The sequence below is a fragment of the Lates calcarifer genome, unplaced genomic scaffold (genome assembly GCF_001640805.2).
Source record: "Lates calcarifer isolate ASB-BC8 unplaced genomic scaffold, TLL_Latcal_v3 _unitig_5447_quiver_818, whole genome shotgun sequence".
In the NCBI taxonomy this organism is placed as follows: domain Eukaryota; kingdom Metazoa; phylum Chordata; class Actinopteri; family Centropomidae; genus Lates; species Lates calcarifer.
In genome coordinates, this window is record NW_026117526.1 from 14,489 (window position 1) to 35,893 (window position 21,405).

The following is a 21,405-nucleotide window of genomic DNA, read 5'->3' on the forward strand; positions in this document are numbered from 1 at the left end:
CAGACAGAACTGAACATTATTGATTCATGGATCTTTATTCATGTTGTCTGTTTCAGCCAAAGACATTTCAGTGTTTTTAGGACTGTTTTTATTGGCTCAGCTCGTTAAAGTTATCAATATTATTATCAGTTATTATTCAGTCATTTTATTTGTAATGTTGCAGGTTAGCAGAGGTTAACCCTCCAGCCACTAGGGGGCCTCAAAGCTGAATGTTCAGCCTCACCTGAGGAGAATTAAACCCACCTGTCTTTATCTCTTATAGGCTTCAAAATAAATGTAGGAAACAAGAAGAAAATGAGCCGCAGGGAGAAGCTGTGCTTTGAGGTTTTCTGACATAATTAAGTCAAAATCGTTGGACTCCACTGTCGCGCAGTGAGTGACGTCAGCCGACAGGTATGATGGGAATGATTGACAGGTAGCCATCATTCCCGTCAGTGAGGATGTGGATGTGAAACGGCGTCAAACAGAAGTTATCCTGCTGGGACCGAAAAAGAAAGTCAGAGGATGGAGGTGAGGCGTTTGTTAGTGATGTGGTTTTCCTGAGGGGGTTAGTTTGTCCTGCTAGCTCGCTCAGCTAGCCTCAGAGTAGGGTTTGTATTCTCATAAACCAGCTTCAGTGTTTGCTTCATGAAAGGACTGAAGAAAATGAACATGTCACATGTGAATGGACTGTGCTGTCCTGAGACTGTTGGTGTCGTTGCTGTTGTTTGTTGTTGTTCCTGTCCTTGTTGTTGTTGATGATTCTTGCTGTTGTTCTTGTTGTCATTGTTTGTTTGTTGTTGGTGTCTGCTGTGTCTTCGTCCAGTTGAAGTTGTCTCACGTTGTTTGCCTCTTCACATTTCTTTAGGATTATTAATGATTCATTTCTTCAGTGTACTGTGTATTTTATCGGCCTCTCATTAGAAGTGTGCTGCTGCTTTAGAAACAACACTGGTTATTTATGAAGTGACTAATAAATATTAGACCTGTTGTTGATTATTTCCACTTTCTTTCTTTCTGTCCTTTATTGTTGTTTTGTGGTGTGAGAACTTGTGTTGCTGTGGAAACTGGAGTTGCTTTTTTAAAACCACTCAGTATCAGTTTATTTACTGACGTATGGACGATTGTTGTTTTCTTGCTTGAGTGGCTGAACTGAAGAAGATGTTTCATTTTAATATGACAAGTTATCATGACTGTGGCCTGTAACAGAGTGTGGTGTGTTCATGGATCATCTGAGGGATTAGGACTCTCTCCATCGTAGTCTGGGAAACTAGGGGCCCCACACAGCATCTTGCATGGGGTCCCCACAGAGCTAGAAACGGCCCTGCATGTTTGAGTTGTGAAGCACAGTGCAGTGTGTGATTGTCACAGGGTTTCTGTGTGAACTCTGTTTTCACTGACTGGGTTGAAATGAATCAAACAGTGTTGATGCAGAGTGGTTATTCTTTGGATTGAAGACGGCCGGCTTCGTTCAATATGTTTCCTTTGAGCAGATAAATAGAGCTGTTATGCATAAAGTGGCCACTAGGTGTCAGTGTCACTCTGAGCAGCAGGTCTGTGACTCTCACCACAATAACCAGGAGCAGACAGGAGGAGGTGAGTCCTGTGTTTGTATGAATAACATCATGTGGTTGTCTGCTCCCAGGTCTTGGATCTGTGGGCTCCTCAGTCTGAACCACAGCTGGAAAACATGGCTGCAGAGTCCAGAGAACAAATCAAATCCACCTGTCAGAGCAGCGCCAGAGACGCCTGCTGTCTGTGACTGTAAAGGTCAGTAACATCAGACGATGCTCTACACATCACAGACGTCAGCAAACATCATCCACATTATTTCTGATGCTGGAACAGAGTGACGTTTTCAGTTGTTAGCTTTTAGCCGTTAGCTCTTTAGATGTGTGCTAACAGTTAGACCACTGGTCCAATGTAAAGCACGTTTACTTCTACACATGCACAGGATCCTGATCCTGATCCACCTGCTCCTCCAGGATCCCAGAGGACCACGTCATCAATGAGGTGAGTTGATTGAGTCTATCAGCTGACCAGAGGATGGAGCAGCACCACACATGGTGAAGATGTGGGCTGTGTTGTTTAGTTGTTCACTCAGTGCAGCCAAACAGGATCCAGGTCCAGCTGAGCTCCAGGTCCAGCTCAGGTCCAGCTCAGGTCCAGCTCAGGTCCATCACTAGCTGATCATTATTGTAATATATTATGTAATATTATGTAATATCTCAGCTCAAAAATTTCTCAAAATTGGACTTTGAATCAAAACGTGAAGTAATAAATAATAGACAACCAACGCTGTGGTGCTGTGTCGCTTGTTATAGCTCTCTGTAGCATCCACCTTGGTGTTTTTTGGGAGGCATACTGAACCGCTATACATTTTACATTCTTCCTTTGCCCAATATGTACCTGCTATGTGTATGGAAAGAATGTTGATATGAGATATGAAACACAATTGGTAGTTGGCAAATATATTGGGTGCATATATTTGTAAATGTGACTCTGAAAGAGTCAGTGCCTCACCAGCCACAAACTTCACCACACGTCACTAGTAGCAGTAGTAGTAGTAGTGTTAGTAGTGTTAGTGTCCTCCAGGTTCTCTGGTTGAGTCTTCGTTCTAACAGATGAAACACTCACAGTTTGGACTGATGCTGTGATCAGCCTTTTCTCTGTTACCGTATGTTTCAGACGTCAGAGTTAAAGGATCATTGTCCTAAAGCTCAGCAGCAAATCATCTGTTGGACTCTGTGATTAAATGTGTTGACCAGCAGGAGGCGCTCTACCTGACAGGAAACTGAAAAGTGCTGACCACAGCCTTCAGCAGGAGACTGTACAGAGAACAAAGTGTGAGCGTTTGTTTTCCCCTCAGAGGACACTGACATGAACCCATGTTCACCCTGAAGCTCTGCTTCTGTAAATGACTTAAAGAGTCAGGACCAGCTTCAGACTCTGTGTCTCTGTTGGAATCAGCAGCTGCTGTAGAACTGAACTCAAACCCATTGAAGCTGAAACCCAGAGCACAGGTGACTGAATGAGTCCACCAGAGGGCAGCACCTCTCCTTCTTCTGTCATGTACAGAGGTCCAGCTCAGTCTGATCCTCTGACAGGATCAAAATACCTGAACCAGGACACAGACTGAGGCTTCATCCAGCTGTTAACCTCATTAACAGTTCCTCATGTCGTTCAGCTGAGGACTCAGAAAACACCAGCATCATGAAGTCCCTGTAACTGGGTTTAAACAGCAGAAAAGAATCAGCTGAGATAAGAAAAGTTAAACCTTTGTTCAGCCAGAAGAAGAGAGTTTAAAGTGACAGCTGTCACAGTCTGATCTGAGGCTGTTTGTAGAACAAACCACATTAAATCCTCACAATGCTCTGACTGACTGGGTTCAACACCAACATGTCCAACACTGACTGACTGACTCACAGGTTGTGTATAAACTGACCCCACATGACATCCTCAGTCTTATCTGACGTGTCCTTTGATTTGCTCATCAAATCAAATCACAAATCATTTGTGATTTGTTAAACCATCAAATAACATTCACACCTGTTTCCATCATATAATGATTATTATGAGGTGACACAGGAGCTTCAGTGCAGTGAAAACAAAGATTGGTTCTGTTCTAATCACTGAACATACAGCACATGATATCAGTATGAATTCACAGAAAGAAACACAAATATCAGTGTGAGGACAGTCAGAGGTGGAAGTGGAGTTCAGGAGAACACTGAATGGTTTGATAAGGATGAACATGATGTGGATCAGATGCTGTGGCCTGATCTCAGTTAAACATCTGTGGGAGATGTTTTCAGACAGATCTCTCCACCTCCATCATCTCAACACCAAAGGAGAGAATATCTTTAGGAAGAATCATGTTCATCCTCCAGTAGAGTTCAGAGACCTGGAGGCTCACGGGAGAACACCTGACTGAAACACTTTATGGTGGTTTAAGTACTTTTGATAGAAAGAGTTATTTCAATAGTCCAGGCAGGTGGTGGTGAAAACAGGAGGAACTGGCCTTGTTTTCATGTTAGTTTTTTAGATAAGCAACAATCAAATATCAAAGGCAGAGAAGAAGTCTTATTGTTGTAGATAGTCTGAGTCAAGTCCAAGTCTTCAGTCTGTTTCCAACTTAATGTCTGTCCACCTAACCCAGAAGAGAACCCAGACAGAACCCACGCAGGCACAGAGAGAACATGTAAACTCCACACAGAAAAACCTCGGGCTCGAACCCGGAACCGTCTCTCTGTGAGGCGACAGTGCTAACCGCCCAATGTTGGACTTATTGTCATCTGACTACATCAAAGTGTTGCTGTGAAAGGTTGTGAGGAAATATGTATGGATTGTAAACAGAGTTTAAGTGAATCAGAGTGTCTGTTTTACATGAATATCACAGGCAACAACGATACAGAAAAGACCATTTGTCCTCAACAGTTTCCTCAAAGTTGTTAAAGGTGTTTGTGCCTGGAGTTGATAGCGTAGCCAATAAAGTTTTTTTGTAGGCCATCACCAAAGTCATATCAATGACAATGAGAAAATGTGGGAGAGATGGAGGAAACAGAGAAAGATGCACCAACAAAATGATCCTGTCAGGCAGGTACTGTATGACAGGTGTCCTCAGCTCAATAAAGCAGAATGTTCCTCTGAAAAGGAATGAGGAAATATTCAGGGGATAGTACCCTGCATTCCTACCTGGTAGGTACACTGCACTTCCTCCTAAAATCAAAAGCTCTCATGTATATTGTCCATGTTTCTGTGAGCACTCTGTCACAGGTGATTACCAGGAGAGTGGCTTTTCTATAGCTCACACTGAGAACAGTATAAAATGAGGTGTATGGTGAAGTTTAGATTTTGGTGATGTAGTAATAACAGATCACACTGTTACAATGTGTTCTTTTAATGTTGTGTTTCCATATTTGTACTGCTGGATTGACTATGGGTGTAAAATACATTTTGAAGGCTAACATACACAGTACGGGTGAGGAAGAAATCAATTCACAAATGTCAAACATGGATTTTCTAAATGTTCATTGATAACATAATGTTGAGGGAACGCAAAAGGTGGAACTCAGAAGTGCAGCGCCCAGACAGTGTATGGTGTGCACGTAACAGAGGGAGAAATCCTACCAGAACCCAGAGTTTATGTTAGCCAGTACATGTTGGACTTTGGCCCGTATCCTGTTGTTGGCTGGGACATGAAAACATCATTGACTGAAATGTCCTGTGGAAAATATGGCAAATAAATATTCTGTTGTGTGACATACAAAATATGTTGACAACTGAAAGGATAACTCTGGTGTTTTGGAATTTGGACTTTATTTTTCCATGTAAATGATTAATAGGGACAAAAATCTTTGGAATGGGTGCATTAATAATGAAGAACAGTTCACTGGGCAATCGCTACCAGACTCCACTGACAAAAAAATGATTTTTACTAAGGAGAACACGTGAACTGGAATATCACTGCCTCCAACTGTTAATGTGTTTGTGCTATTGTTTGACTTTCAGTGGCGGAAGAAGTAATCAGATCATTGACATGAGGAAAAGTACTCAACATCTGACTGTGACATTGTACCAACCCAACAACCTTTCCACTATAATACTCTTCTTTTTCTTACCAGTATCTGTCTGTCAGAGTGACAGTTTCCTCCAGCAGAGGAGCAAAACCTGTTCTGTTCTGGGGAATCTGAGGCCTGTCTCCACCCAACTTTGCCTGTATAAAGGTTGAAAAGATAGAAGGGTTAGACGGGTGATGGCACTTGGAAACTCATTCAGTCAATGGTTGTCTCTCTGTAGGTCTAATTCTTACGTTTGCAAACAGACTCACTGTACTCCTCAAGCATGAGACGCACAATGAGTACGGAGTACAATAGATTACAGGTTAAATGCAAAAGAAACAAGGTTACGTCTGGAGACGAAAAGGAAAACATCTTCTGGAGACTATACAACAGTGTAGCCCTGAGAGAAAAGTGTCAGAGATTACACAGCTATGGAGCCCTGTATCAGTTCCTGTCCTTGATGGGGCGAGGTGCCCTGTCAGCTCACTGACATATGGAAAAGTCTTGGGCTGACTGAGGTGTAACTTCAGACAGGAGCAGGAATGTGCTCCGCATTCCTCTGAAACTACAGAGCAAGTTCAGACAACACATTCGTTCTAAGACCAGTCACATGTAATGTAGCTGCTAAAGTTCATGGCCTGTGTAGATTTTATCTTTGTGTAGTTTTATTTGTGTGAAGTTGTATTGGTTACCAGTTTTCTGTTGTATGGCTTTGTATTTACAGGTAAGATTGAAAATGTGTGTGTGGTATTTTACACACCGTAAAGCTCTGTCGGCTGAAAACTTTACATTATGTACTAAGGTTTAAGGCAGTACATTTGTTCTTATCCTTGAAGAAATCTTTGGAATAGAGACTCTGTGTGGGTTAATAAGAGTCAAACTAGTGATGAATTCATTATGACCTGACTGTAGAATAGGGAACATATTCTGAATTACAGAGACTTAATTCAGACTTATCACTGTTAACACATGTTTAGTTATGTAAGAACAGACCATATTCATCAAGTGTTCATAAGGGAGAATGACTGTTCTCATAAGGTCCATACTGAGCATATTCAGATCAGAATTCATGTACAACAACTCTTTACCATGAATGAGCAGTAATTATGTATATATATCTCATCTTGTCTCACTGTGTCATCAAGTGTTTCCTCTGCTCTCACACCTTTAAGGTTAAAGATCTTCTCACATGCTGATGACAGTTGTTCTAAAATGAGAAATGTGCAGCAACTAATATTCCAGCTGACACATGAACTGAATATATAAAAGTCACTGAACACTGGTGACGTGTAGCACATCTCATTCTTCTGTCAAGGATGAAGAGACTTGTTAAGAACAGATGAGTCTCCATCATGGTCGTACCTACGCTGACAACAGCATCTCCTCGTTTTATAAAACAGATGTTAGTGAGAAATTCAATCATCTCAACTCAGTCATTGTTATTATCTTAAATATATGTGTTGTAAGAACTGTGACGTGCTAAAGATATTCAGCTGCCAGTCTGTAGCATTTGGTACTGTGCATTGGAGGGGTGATGTCATCTCTTAACCATGTACTCCATTACTTTGCTGGATTACTAGAACGACAACAAGAGGTCAGGATTGATCCAGCGTCCCTCATCGATGGTATCTACTTGTAGATTAGTGTTTCTAACATCAGGGAGTTGTTGAAAAGTATCAGACAATCGTTGAAGAAGCTTTGGATCAATGGAGTGACAGAACCAATAAGATAAACATGATTCTGTCTTTTCAGTAGATCAAGAGGATCTACTTAGTTTTATTGAGCACAGCAAGCAGAGTACAAAGTCTCATCCAGAGTCAAATGTGACTGAAATGTAACAGATTACATGCAGCTAAAGTAAAGGTTAAATACATCTGAAAAAAGAGAAGAAAACCAAAAACTATTACATTTCCATTTCAAGGAGAAATGACTATGAACAGAAAGGACGACTTGAAATAAATGATTCTTCTCTAAAATGAGTGAGTGCTGAAGATGTGCAGCCAGTCTGTGACAGAGAAAACCTGATGTTTTACAGCACACACATTAGATTTATCTCTGCACACACACACACACACACACACACACATCTCTAGCTCTGATTATACTTCTCTGTATTACTTCATTCCCTCTCCCAAGTCAGACGTGCATTATATGAACACAATCATCAGACAGGATTTCTCTGGTTTATACTCAGGTTTACACTGTCTCACACTGATCACTATAAAACACAAGGAAACAGCAAAGTGGAAAAAACTTGACCCAACACCAGGAGGTGGACTTGCTAACACCCACATGTGAAGCTTCTGTATCATACTGTGATATACCATGGTTATCTAGATTCTGCAGTAAACAATGAACCTGAATCAGTAGTAATCCTCCTCTTCTTTACTGAAGCCGGCCTGAACGATCTCTTTGATTCTCTCCGTCTCCTCAGGTTCAGCAGCTGGCAGAATGGCCTTCAGGTCACCCTCTATTTTCTTCATCCTGGCATCGGTCTGCCTCTCAAATTCTTTCTTGTTCTTCAGGACCAGCTGCAGAATCCCTCTCTGAGCTTTGTCACAGGACTCCTGCAGCTCCAGACGCTCATGAAGGAACTCTGGTCTCTCCTTATCCATGGCCATGAGCTTACCCAGGCTGCTCACTCTGTCCATCAGGTACTTGTTGGACACTTCAGTGTAGGTCTCTGAGATCATGTGGATCAGGCTGGCAATGTTGGAGGCTTCAAAGGCCTGTTTGTACAGGAGGTCTTTTACAAAGAGCTTCTCATTGTAAGAAAACATTTTTATGTCATCAGCTGCCTTAATAAAATTGTGCATTGTCTTGCTGAGGCTGATTTTGACAATGTTGGAGACCATCTGGAAGAAGCGCACCATCTTCTCCCACTGCTCTTTGACTCTGCCCATGGCATCAAGACCTTTGACCAGCATTTTGATTTTGGTGTCAAAGTCGATCTCATTGAGTTTGCAGTTCTGCATTTCAACCAGGATGTCAGTCAGCTCCTTCTGATTCTTCTCCATGTTCTCCACACTCTTCTCATATGACTGCCGTACTTGACTGAGTTGTGCTTGGCTCTGCTCGATGGAGAAACGAGCATTCTCAGATGCTCTCTGACCGGCAGACTTTCCTCCTGAGCTGTTGTCTGCTTTGGACATCATTGGTGGTTTGGCGGTAAGAGCTGGAGTACCTGAAGCTGCTTTGCTCTTAGTGTCAAAAGTGAGGGCGCGATCATTCAACTTCTTAATGTCCTTTATCAGCTGTTTAGTTTTCTTCTCATCCCATGTCTGATCTGGAGTATATGTTGCCAGCTCCTCACAGATGGTGATGCCTCTTTTACAGAGTGACAGAGCTTTTTTGCACACATCTCCTGACATCTCCTCCAGGTCCTCAGAGATCCTTTTGAATTGTTCCTCAGTCCATTCGGTCTTCACGCTCTTATTCTTCTGATCATACAGGTCCTCCCAGTCTATTTCACTGCCACTGACAAGTTGTTCGAGAGATCCTGCAACCTTCAGAATCTCTGCAGACTTGCTGTACGCTGTCATTGGTGCGAACTCATCCACATTCTCACCAACATTCTCACCAACATTTTCGCCAACATTCTCACCAACATTCTTACCAACATTCTTACCAACATTCTTACCAACATTCTTACCAACATTCTTACCAACAGCTCCATCTCTGAAGGTGCGCATTAAAGCTGATGCACCTATAGGATCAGACAATCGAGAAACACATCCATTCATAATTGCTGTCATCCCTGATGAGAGCGATTCAACCACATCCATGCCGATCATTTCCCACCCAGAGGGAAGAGAATCCATGGCTTTCTTGTAGGCATCTTGTGCTTCTTCCATCTGCTTTGACATGGCCTCCATCACTTTCTTGGATTGTTCACTCAGCTGTCTTGCACTCTGCTCCCTCAGTTTGTTTTCTTCCAGTTTCATCTTGACCTTTTCCATCTCTTCTCCATAAAAGTGTTCAGCATTGATACAAGCCTCCAACAGCTCCTGGATTAAATTGATAACATCAGTATACTTCTTTTCAACACTGTCTGCTAGTATCACGCACTCGTCTGCAATGGTTCGAATGTTTTCCAGTTGATTTGGCAGGAGAGCTTCAATTATTTTATCAGTGCTGTTGAAAAGAATTTTGACTGCAGCCTTCATGTAATCAGGAACTGTGCTCGTGTGAATGCGGATCTGATCCATGTTCTTGTGGGCCTCGTTGAATGCGTGCCAGCCTGAGTTACAGACCTGCATAAGACAGGCCCTGAAGGAGTCTGGGTACTTAATGAACTTGTAGCCACCTTTTGGGGGGTTCTTGTTGATGGAGAAGTCATCACAGTGGGAGATGAAGACGAGTTCCCCCATGATGGCGATAGAGAGGGGTGCAGGAGTCAGGTACTCCTCCCAGTTTGCATTGGGCTTCATCAGCATCTTGGTGGTTTCCCGCATCTCTGCTGCAGTGGTGAGACTTTGAGTGGTCTTTGCTATTTGTTTGTCCATGTTATTAACTGTTGAAAAAAGAAGAAACAGAGGATATCATGAATTTTTTGTACTCTGTTAATCTGCTTGTGGTGAGATTGTTGCCCTCTAGAGCTGCTGGAAAATAATAAACCACATCAAGCATGTTGTTGAAAATGTAAACAACTTTAATCATTGGTTCTAAACTCATATTCATTTTTAAAGTTTCAAACAGTATATAAATTATGTAGGGGGAGTGCTTAATTCTGATAAGAATTATTCTGAGGGAGTGGAGAATGAATAATAAAATATCAAAAATACATTAAAGAAAACAGAAAAACATGAAGCTCAATTAGTTGATAGCAGAGCTGTTGATGGAGTTTTTTTTTAAAGATATCCCCACAGCTGTGATTACCTGTGGTACTGCTACTCATCCACTGTGATGTATGTTGTCATTGTAACAGATGTCAGGGACATTATGGCACAGCATCCAGTACTGCAGCTGTCAACTTATGGTTTTATGAGAGCACAAGACAAAATGAATTGGTTTTCAATAAAAATGTAAAGTGTGGAACAGGCCCTCGCATCCTGTGGCAGTGGGATCCACGCAGGTCGTATGACGTGACCGCCAGACACAGAATGAATGTGTCAGAAGTCCCTTACTGCGTCCATCAGGTGGCGCTATGACTAAACCTGAATATAGATGTGTTCAAGCCATGACACTTACAGTGCATGCAGGAGTTATAACAACTTCCTATTTAATTGCGAAGCATCAAAATTCACCATGGCAACACAGCAAGGGCATCCCGTGAAGACTCACGGTTCTCACAACATAGCACTATTATGATCTTAATGCCTGTCTGACCACATTTGAGGTCAATCAGATCAACCTACTTAGATAAAACACATCATTTCCTGTTTCCACTAGGTGGCGCTATGATTATATCTGTATATTGGAATGTGTTCAGGACAAGTCTGTTGTCAAACCTGTGAAATCTGGGGCAGATCAGACAAAGTATGTATGAGTTACATCAACTTCCTGGTTAATGGCGAAATATCGAAATTCACCACGGTGCCACAGACACGCCCTTTAGGGGAACATCAAAATTTTCACAGTAAGGCATCATGAAGGCCTTAAGGCTTTCCTGACCGAGTCTGAAGTGGATCATGTCAACCTGCTAGTAACAGGATGTCAAAGTCTAAAACATGTAATTTCCTGTGGCCAGTGGGTGGCGCTATGACTTTTTGTGAATATTCACATGTGGGTGTGTTCATGTCGAGATCCTTATCATCACTGTGAAATTTGGGGCTGATTGAACAAAGCATGGCTGAGTTAAAGCAACTTAAACGCAACTTCCTGTTTCATGGCAAGTCATCAAAATGTGAGGTGCCGCCACAGTCACACCCTTTAACATCAACAAAATCTTTTGATAACTTTTAATCACAAAGGCCTTGAGAGTATCCTGACCACGTTTGAGGTCAATATGATAAAATCTGTAGGAGGAGTTCGATCAAATACAACGTCCCCAAATGGCAAAAAATAACAAAAATTTGTGCGATAAAATCAAAATGGCCAGCTTCCTGTAGGTTTGAGGCCATGATGTCAGGAGACTTTTTGGTGCATCTCAGCATGTTACATCATACCTCCGAATTTCGTTCAACTTGGACAAACTAAGCCCAATGGCAAGGGGGTTTGGATTTGTCCAGGGGGACGCTATCGAGCCATTTTATGGTGCCAATGAACGAGACCCCTGTCAGATGTCAATTTTTGGCAGGTCTGATGCGTGTGCAAAGTTTAGTGATTTTTCGAGCATGTTTAGGCCCTCAAAAATGCGATTTTAGCGTCATGAGAATAATAATTCCTACGATTACAATAGGGCCTTCGCACACTTCATACAAATGTATGGGCATCTGTAATGTTAGTAATTGAGCTTCATTTCCACAAACCAGTAGGACTACATTGGACTACAGTTCTTCTTGACTGAAATTTAGACAAATGAAGACAACATTAATAACTGATATTTCCACACTTGTAAAACACAGATATTTTATTTGACCCTCAGTGTAAAACACCTCAGCATTTGTTTGGTAGATGTATAGAAATTAATGTATGGTAGTCTAGATGTGTTCAAGTGTTGCTGCTAGCCTGTCCTCAATGGTCAATAATGAACGATGCAGATGGTCACAATCATGTTCACTTAGAGGTCTGAAGTTGCTTTGAACACACAACAGTTGTATTCCCAGTGAATATTAGATTAGAAAATGCAGCAGTAACATGACCTTTGTTATAAACTATGCCCACCTCCGACCCTCTATCAGAATACAGAGACACAGACAGATCATTTTTTCTCCCAACAGGTAGCAGTCTATGTAGTGATGGACTTTTGGGTCTTCAGTGACACAGATGTAGTTTAAAGGGAATTTAACTTTCCTTCATATTGTGGTGACTGAAAATTCACCTGCCTCCTGGAAAAATGAATAAAGCAAATGCTGTGTCATCCTGGGGTGTGTCCCAGTTTAATATCTGATTTCTGAATTACTCTTTTGGGATTAAAAAATATGAAAATATCAGTTCACTTACCTTTCCTGTTGTTTAGGGAGGCGAGACACTCTGCTTTAGCCGACAGGTTTGTGGTGAATTCCTGAAAACATGAGGAGTTTAAATACAGTTCTGGAGGATTAACTCCTCCCTCCAGGAAGGTAACATGATCAGGCAGATATGAGTTAGTGATTGTGTAATCAGCTGCCATGCTCATCCTGCAAGATATTCAAATACCAAGTTCTAAAGTGTCTGACACCAATTTTGAGGAATAAAATGAAAATGAATTATAACATATTTATACATCTGAGGAGGCAGCACTGCAAATGATGTTTTTTGGATTAATGGGCAACAAATGGACAAATAGAGGACACGTCTACACTGAAATAAACTGCGATTCTGAGATGACACAGTCTCAATAGAAGCACATCACCAGTATGTTTGGTTAACAATTAATTTATTTATATGATCAACTGTGCAAACAGGTGTGTGTGTGTGTGTGTGTGTGTGTGTGTGTGAAATTCTCTTACTGAAAAGCAAACTGATTCTCCTCTTTATCTGTATACACACATTTCATGTGTGCTGTAACACATGAAATGTGCACTCCTCAAGCATGAGACGCACAACAGTTGTATTTACATTGTATGTACATTATTTACATACACTGTTAATTACAGAGACTGAACACAACACTGTAGCGTGTCTAATCTGTCATCATGTGTCAGGATGGGTGAATGTGCAGGGCAGTGCAGTGCACTCATCTGATACCAGTATGTTGGACTTGGGCTAGTACTATCTTCTGATATGTGTAGGATAAAGTGATTTCTGTCATGTGTGATTACCAGTATCTGTCTGTCAGAGTGACAGTTTCCTCCAGCAGAGGAGCAAAACCTGTTCTGTTCTGGGGAATCTGAGGCCTGTCTCCACCCAACTTTGCCTGTATAAAGGTTGAAAAGATAGAAGGGTTAGACGGGTGATGGCACTTGGAAACTCATTCTACACACAGGTCTCTTGAGTTCTAGTTTTTAAAGCAGATATTGCTGAATGACTGGTTGGCTGGTAGGAAACAAGCTTAGAAGCCACTGTGGTGGTACATCTGAATAAAATGCTGCAGAGGTTGAGTTGGGTTTGAAGAATGCTGAGGTGAATGAAGAGGTGTGTGTGTGTGAGAGAGAATAAATGTGTGTGGTTCACAAATAAACCTCTGTACAGTATCACTTGAAGGTCAGATAACAGTTCAAAATAGTGTCACCTCTCAATAACTGCATTATTTCTATGTTGACGTGTTTTCTCCAATAAACAATCGACAACAAATACGATTGTACTGGGAATACAGGCCTCCAATAAGAAACTCAAAGCAGTGAAGTAAATCCAACTGTGATGACTGAAATAAAACTGAGTACAGCTGTGATATCCAGTTTGCCTAAGTGCATGAACATCATGATCACGATTAGCTTTGAAAAGTGATGAGATTCTCTATGAACTGACCTGTTACTGCAGTCACAGGCTCTTTGCCAGTAACCAACCACACACTGCAAAATATCATAATAAAGTATCAAACCTAAGTGTTCACTGAGAGTTGTCCTGGATTCACACTGGTGTGTGTTTAAGTCCACTGTTATTTCAGTGATGAAGCGTAACGTATGCTAGTCACGATGAACTAGTAGATATCTGGTTAGAGAGGGGTTGGGTTTTTCTTTTAGACTTTTTTGCACAGCAACATTTTCTTGGCAAACTGAACCAACATTGCAATGTTAGCAACACTTACAAACTCGGAGCATTTCACACCAGGAAAACAGAATGATCTGAGAGGTGATAGAAACAATGTGAAAATAGATGTTAACACAGTGCACTGGAAAAGAGGTGACAGCCTCCCAAAGAAAAGCTGCATTATAACACAACACACGTTATCACAACTTTCCTCCTCACGTATTAATTTGATGTCCATCTATCATGACGATTGCTAAAAATGACGCCTGTGTGGACTTGGCTGTACAATAAGCTGTGAACAGCAGAACTTTCTCAGTTTTAGACCTATGGGCTGTGTCTGTGTGAAATGATGAATGGCAGAGGTGACGTTACAGAGCTAAAAGAAGATTTGTAATGAACTGTGATAGTTCAAACTGTAAAGGCTGATACAGTAACATCATAAAGATGTATGAGTGCAGTCATGACCAAGTATAAATAGTTCATATAGACTTATCTCAGTCATGATGAACACTTTATAACCCTTTATGGATGTGTTACCATAATGTTCACTGTAGCTGACAAAGTGTCTAATCTGTCACCACAATTATCAAATAACAATTATCATGAATCATACGAGAATTTCCAATACAATTTCATTCTATGCTCACTAGTTACCATTACTCAAATCACTATTATTTATTAACCTTAAGATTCATTTGGGATGATTCAAACAAGAATGCATTACCAAGTTGATTAAAAATAGCATTGAGGAAATTTTTGTATGCAAATTACTCAAAGTTAGTATGAAAATTACTATTGAAGAATATTAAGTCACAACATTCTCTTTTATTCTGATCATTAGCTCAAATCATTATGAAAAATACAGTAAATCAGAGTTGATTTTCTTTTCTCATTAAATGCGTCATTGTTTCTTTCAAACAATTTCAGTGTCATCAAACTAAAATAGTGGGACCCAGTCCAGAGACCTGTGAGAGAGGTCACTCTGAGACAGGTCCAGGAACTGTCCCACAGAGTTTCTAACTACAGAAGCAATCAAAGATTTAATGCACCGAACAACACAACAAATCAAAACTGCAATAACTACCCAGAAAACAAACATAGGTGTCAAAAGTTTCATTAGTGTCACTTTCCCATCCTCCCTCAGTCAGCCATGACCACAGGCTCCAGTGGTTGAAGTCAGAGTCTTGGCTCCTCTCTTCATGCAGCAAATCATTCAGATGTGAAACAACATGGAGTTCTTTCAGCGTCTCACTTTTCTCTGTGTGGAGAACATAATGAACATAATTAGCATGAAAAAGGATGAGTGTGGAGAGTATAGTGATAGAGAATACAAACTTTCCCAAATAACATGTGTTGCATCACCCGGGGCAGAGTGTCAAGGTGAGGTGAGGCCAAACGGCATCACCAAATATTCATAGTGATCGCTAGGAGTGTTGAAAGCCGTCTTCCACTCGTCCCCCTCTCTTATTCTCACCAGATGGTATGCGTTTCTTAAGTCCAGTTTAGTGAATACCTTGCCCCCTTGTAGCGATTCAAAAGCAGAGGTGATTAAAGGGAGGGGATACTGGTTCTTAACTGTGATGTTGTTGCAGACCTCTGTAGTCACTGCATGGCCAGAGAGACTTGTCTTTCTTCTCTACGAAGAAGAATCCAGCGGCAGCAGGAGAAGAAGATGGCCGAATGAGGCCAGCCACCAGGGAAGAGTCCACATACTCCTGCATAGCTAGGCGCTCTGGAGCAGACAGGGACTACAGCCGGCCCTTGAGAGGAGTAGAGCCGGGGAGCAGGTCGATGGCACAGTCATAGGGACGGTGAGGGGGAAGGGAAGAGGCCCGGGACTTGCTGAACACTTCTTTTAAGTCGTGATAGCAGGGTGGTACAGCAGCCAGGTCCGGGAATTCAGGGTGAAGGGATTTTGGGTCAGAGGGAGGCGAACTAGGCTAAACACTGGGAGGCAGGGCGCAACAGGGACCAGAAGGGAAACAGTTATGGTTGCAATACTCCCCCCACCTGGTCACATGCCCCAAGGGCCAGTCTATCTGGGGGTTATGGACCTTAAGCCAGGGGAAGCCAAGAATCAAAGGGTATTGAGGAGGGTGGAACAAATGAAAACTAAGATGCTCAGTGTGCTGATCAGGGCATGTTACTTTGACAGGTGCAGTGTAATGGGTTACCCGGCAAAGAAGTCGACCGTCGAGAGCGGTGGCCTCTAGAGACCTGGGCAAGGCCCGTGAGGAAAGGTTCAAGGCTTTAGCCAACTCAGAGTCCATTAGGTTGGCATCTGCACCAGAGTCCACCAATACCACTGAGCTGCAGGTACTAGAGGGAGAAACGAGGATAACTTCAGGCTTGGGACGAGAGGAACAAGCAGACATATGTGTGGCTCACCAGTATCCTCTCTCTTATTGATCAGCCTTCCCTTTTACTGGACATGCCACCAAAAAATGTCCTAGCTGAGCACAGTAAATGCACCTCCCCTCCCACAGGCGGCGCTGTCTTTCCTCCGGAGTGAGGCGTGCCCTGCCTAGCTGCATTGGCTCCTCCGGGACCGCAGGGGGTGCCGCTGTGGTGGTGGGAAGCGACAACTGAGGTTCTACACGACCAGAGAACTGCCGGCCAGGGGAATAGCACCTCCGGTGTCCCGGAGGGGCAAGACGCATCTCATCCCTCTCTCTCTCTCTCTCTCTCTCCAACAGTCTCTTGTCTATCTTGATGGCAAGAGAAATAAGTGAATCAAGGTCGTGTGGCAACTCCAGGGGAGCTAAATGGTCCTTTAAAATACCCAACAGGCCGTGGAGGTAAGCGTCAAACAGAGCGGCCTGGTTCCACCCACTCTCTGCGGCCAGGGTACGGAACTCGATGGAGTAATCACAGACCCGCCGCTTACCTTGCCGAAGACCCACCAGAGCTCTGGCAGCTTCCCTGCCTGGGGCGATGTGTTGGAATATCTGGGTCAGACTTTGCGTAAAAAGGGAAAGCGATGCGCACACCAGAGAATTCCAACTCCACTTGGCCGTTGCCCAAGCCTCTGCCCTACCAGTCAGGTGAGAAATGATGTAGGCGATCTTGGATCTGTCCGTGGGATAGGAGGCCCCCTGGAGCTCAAAATGGAGGCTGCATTGCGTGAGGAAGGCCCTGCAGTCTCCTGATTCTCCAGAGAAACGTTCCGGTCGGGAGAGAAGAGGGAACGCCATTGGAGGAGTCACCGCCGGAGACTGGAGCAGACTCGTGGGTGGAGGAGTAGATGCCGGAACCTCCGAAGCTGATGCTGGACTTGGCGAGGGCTGGGTCTGCTGCACCCGGCTTACTAGGATGCCAATCTGCTCCCCAACGGACGCCATGAGGTTTTTCCTGGCGTGCCGCCATGGCCTGAGTGTCACAGGCGGAGACAGATGATTTCCTCCTGTTGTCGATGGAGCCTAGCACCCTGGGCCTGCAGGGCAGCCTGGAGGGGATCCTGGTCGGCTGGGTCCACATCTGGCCAGTTCGTACTGTCAGAACTCAACAGATTGGACCCAAATGCACGACAACAGACACTGTACGTGAGGTAAGGCAGAGGTTTATTTGGCACCAGAGAAGAATCCAGGCAGAGGTACAAAAATGATAGGCAAGTAGCAGGTCAAAACTAGAGACGAAGTCAAAAACCGGGAATCACCAAACAACAAGACAATGCTAGAATGCTGGTACAGGACTCAAGACGAACTGGCACAGGAGGTAGGGAAGGGGGAGCTTAAATGGGGCACAGGTACAACCCCAAAGGGCGGGGCTGTTAATAAGGCACGAGGGCAGGACAGGAAGTAACTGGTCTGGAAATGAGATACAGGGTTTCCCAATGAAACAGAACCAGGCCCAAAAGGTGGGGGAAAATATGGCTAGCAGCAGACAGGGGATGTGACACAGAGGCCCTGATACACATGTTACCCTGTGCCCATCATTGGAGGGCATAAACAGCTGGGGGTTGTCCACCCCTGGGCGATTAAGGCTAACGATGTCAGTCAGGTTTAAAGGAGCCACGTATGCCACGTCATACATGAGCTCTCGTTCCCATGGTCCCACTTTACCCCACTACAGTCTGTACCCCTGTAACAGTCTGTCTGTCTGCATGGTGAAATTCCCAGGAAATGGTCGCTGTCAGTGAAACAAACAGTACCTTGTTGATCAGTGGGGTTTCTTGTCACAACAGATTGGTGGACTCCCTGTTGTGTTACATGTGTCATGCTCCTGAATCTAGCAGTTGAATCTCTGTAGTTCACAATGCTGTTGTTGTACTTCTTCAAGTTCTCAGTCAGGTATCCCACAACTCTCTGTGTATAGGGAGCACTCAAGGGTGAAGGCCACCATTACCTAGGACCTCTGAAACATTCAGTGGGCGTGGAGTCACAGGTATCGAAGCACCAACCCCGAGAGGAAGTTGTGTGCAGACATAGCAGCTCTCGTTGGTAATTTTCCTGGCTGCAGCCATGACTACTGCATACCATGAGTTTTCTTCAGGCTTTGTTGGGTTCTGAGTGAACTCAGGTAACAGTTCCCTCTTTAATCTGCGTGATGGTTTCTCAGTGTGGCTGCTGCTGGAATCACTGTGACCCTGTTCTTGGGCTGACTGAGGTGTAACTTCAGACAGGAGCAGGAATATGCTCCGCATTCCTCTGCATCTGCCAATAGTCGTTGGCATCATTCCATCAGCAGTGTGACCTAAACCCACCCCCGTAATCAGTGTGCTGCCTCTTCGTGAGTTTGAGAAACGTGTGGCCCTATTGATAATCCACACCCTTCTCTCCCTCATGAACACAAGGCGTGGGAAGGTGTTGGCTCACTTACTGATGCTAATGCACGCTTGATGAGGTGTTCTCTCTGGGCTCAGGGACTTGTTTCCAGTGGCTGGCGTGGATCCAGGTTGCCCTTTCCGCGATCTTCACGCATGTTTCTGTGTTGAGGAGAATCTGGTACGCCCTGTTCCACCGGCACGCTTTCCAATTCTTCCTCCTCAGGTCTCTCACCACGATCTAGTCACCTGGTTCCAAGTCGTGCAGTGTCTGTTTTGTGGCCTTTGGGAGAGCATCCTTTACCTATTTGTGAATATCAGAAAGCACAGAGGACAGGTTTGCACAATAACACATTTCATCCTGGCACTGGTGAAGGGGAATGGTCTTTTAACAGGCCCAATCCCTGTCTCCATCAGCCGTGCAAAGAGGATCTTAAAAGGACTAAAGCTGTTCTTGGTTCCTCTTCTTCTATTGGTTTCTGTTCATTTTAAATGGAATTTTTAGAGAAGTTAAAGAATTCCTTTGACTTTCAGTCATCATACCCCCTTTTGACACATGGTTCTTGCCATGTATCAACTTCACATAATGATGGAACAGGTATTTGGGTAAACAAGGTTTCCTTTGACTTTGTCAGTGAAAGAGCAGCCTGCTTTCTCTCTTACTGGGTGTTTCTGGCCTGCAATTCATGCAAATCAGCTGTGAGTATTAGTGGTGAGTTAGACAACGGTAAAGCATTGAAAAGTCAGTTTTTTGCTTGCAACTGCTTTTGCCACAGCATCCGCTCTGGCATTCACCTGTGAAACAAAATCATGATTGTTAGTGTGTACTTCACATTTGTAGATAGCAACCTGTGTGGGAAGGAGGACAGCGTCAAGGAGATCAGTATGGTGGGCAATGGGTTTTCCCAATGGATGTTAAGAAACTCCTATTGGCCTAAAGGCAGCCAAAATCATGCACCACTCCCCATACATATCTACTGTCTGTGTAGATATTGACTGTTTTGCCAATTTGCCAATTTACATGCTTCTGCCAATGCAACTAACTCTGCTGCCTGTGCAGAGTAATTTGAGGGGAGTGATTCAACCAAATACCAAGTTCTAAAGTGTTGACACCAATTTTGAGGAATAAAATGAAAATGAATTATAACATATTTATACATCTGAGGAGGCAGCACTGCAAATTATGTTTTTTGGATTAATGGGAAACAAATGGACAAATAGAGGACACGTCTACACTGAAATAAACGATTCTGAGATGACACAGTCTCAATAGAAGCACATCACCAGTATGTTTGCTTAACAATTAATTTATTTATATGATCAACTGTGCAACCAAGTGTGTGTGTGTGTGTGTGTGTGTGTGTGTGTGTGTGAAATTCTCTTACTGAAAAGCAAACTGATTCTCCTCTTTATCTGTATACACACATTTCATGTGTGCTGTAACACATGAAATGTGCACTCCTCAAGCATGAGACGCACAACAGTTGTATTTACATTGTATGTACATTATTTACATACACTGTTAATTACAGAGACTGAACACAACACTGTAGCTGACAAAGTGTCTAATCTGTCATCATGTGTCAGGATGGGTGAATGTGCAGGGCAGTGCAGTGCACTCATCTGATACCAGTATGTTGGACTTGGGCTAGTACTATCTTCTGATATGTGTAGGATAAAGTGATTTCTGTCATGTGTGATTACCAGTATCTGTCTGTCAGAGTGACAGTTTCCTCCAGCAGAGGAGCAAAACCTGTTCTGTTCTGGGGAATCTGAGGCCTGTCTCCACCCAACTTTGCCTGTATAAAGGTTGAAAAGATAGAAGGGTTAGACGGGTGATGGCACTTGGAAACTCATTCTACACACAGGTCTCTTGAGTTCTAGTTTTTAAAGCAGATATTGCTGAATGACTGGTTGGCTGGTAGGAAACAAGCTTAGAAGCCACTGTGGTGGTACATCTGATTAAAATGCTGCAGAGGTTGAGTTGGGTTTGAAGAATGCTGGGTGAATGAAGAGCTGTGTGTGTGTGTGTGTGTGTGTGTGTGTGTGTGTGTGTGTGAGAGAGAGAGAGAGAATAAATGTGTGTGGTTCACAAATAAACCTCTGTACAGTATCACTTGAAGGTCAGATAACAGTTCAAAACAGTGTCACCTCTTAATAACTGCATTATTTCTATGTTGACGTGTTTTCTCCAATAAACAATCAACAACAAATACGATTGTACTGGGAATACAGGCGTCCAATAAGAAACTCAAAGCAGTGAAGTAAATCCAACTGTGATGACTGAAATAAAACTGAGTACAGCTGTGATATCCAGTTTGCCTAAGTGCATGAACATCATGATCACGATTAGCTTTGAAAAGTGATGAGATTCTCCATGAACTGACCTGT

The 21,405-nt window shown here is 43.2% G+C and overlaps 1 protein-coding gene and 1 long non-coding RNA gene across 3 annotated transcripts; both read right to left on the reverse strand.

The window, feature by feature from the left end:
* Positions 1-4,863: 4,863 nt before the first annotated feature.
* LOC127140916 (uncharacterized) lies at positions 4,864-5,974 on the reverse strand. Its single transcript, XR_007811419.1, has 2 exons — positions 5,601-5,974; positions 4,864-5,170 (listed from the first exon to the last, which is right to left on the reverse strand). It is a non-coding gene; the product is annotated as an uncharacterized LOC127140916 (long non-coding RNA).
* Positions 5,975-7,278: 1,304 nt separating this feature from the next.
* Positions 7,279-12,645, reverse strand: LOC108874519 (uncharacterized). Of its 2 annotated transcripts, none has more exons than XM_018663018.2 (2): positions 12,585-12,645; positions 7,279-10,053 (listed from the first exon to the last, which is right to left on the reverse strand). In XM_018663018.2, the coding sequence occupies exon 2, from the start codon at positions 10,043-10,045 to the stop codon at positions 7,904-7,906; it is 2,142 nt and encodes a 713-aa protein (XP_018518534.1). In that variant the 5' UTR covers positions 10,046-10,053; positions 12,585-12,645; the 3' UTR covers positions 7,279-7,903. The 2 variants fall into 2 exon arrangements, with proteins under 2 accessions (XP_018518534.1, XP_018518532.1); XM_018663016.2 differs by lacking the exon at positions 12,585-12,645 and adding an exon at positions 10,419-10,452.
* Positions 12,646-21,405: the final 8,760 nt, after the last annotated feature.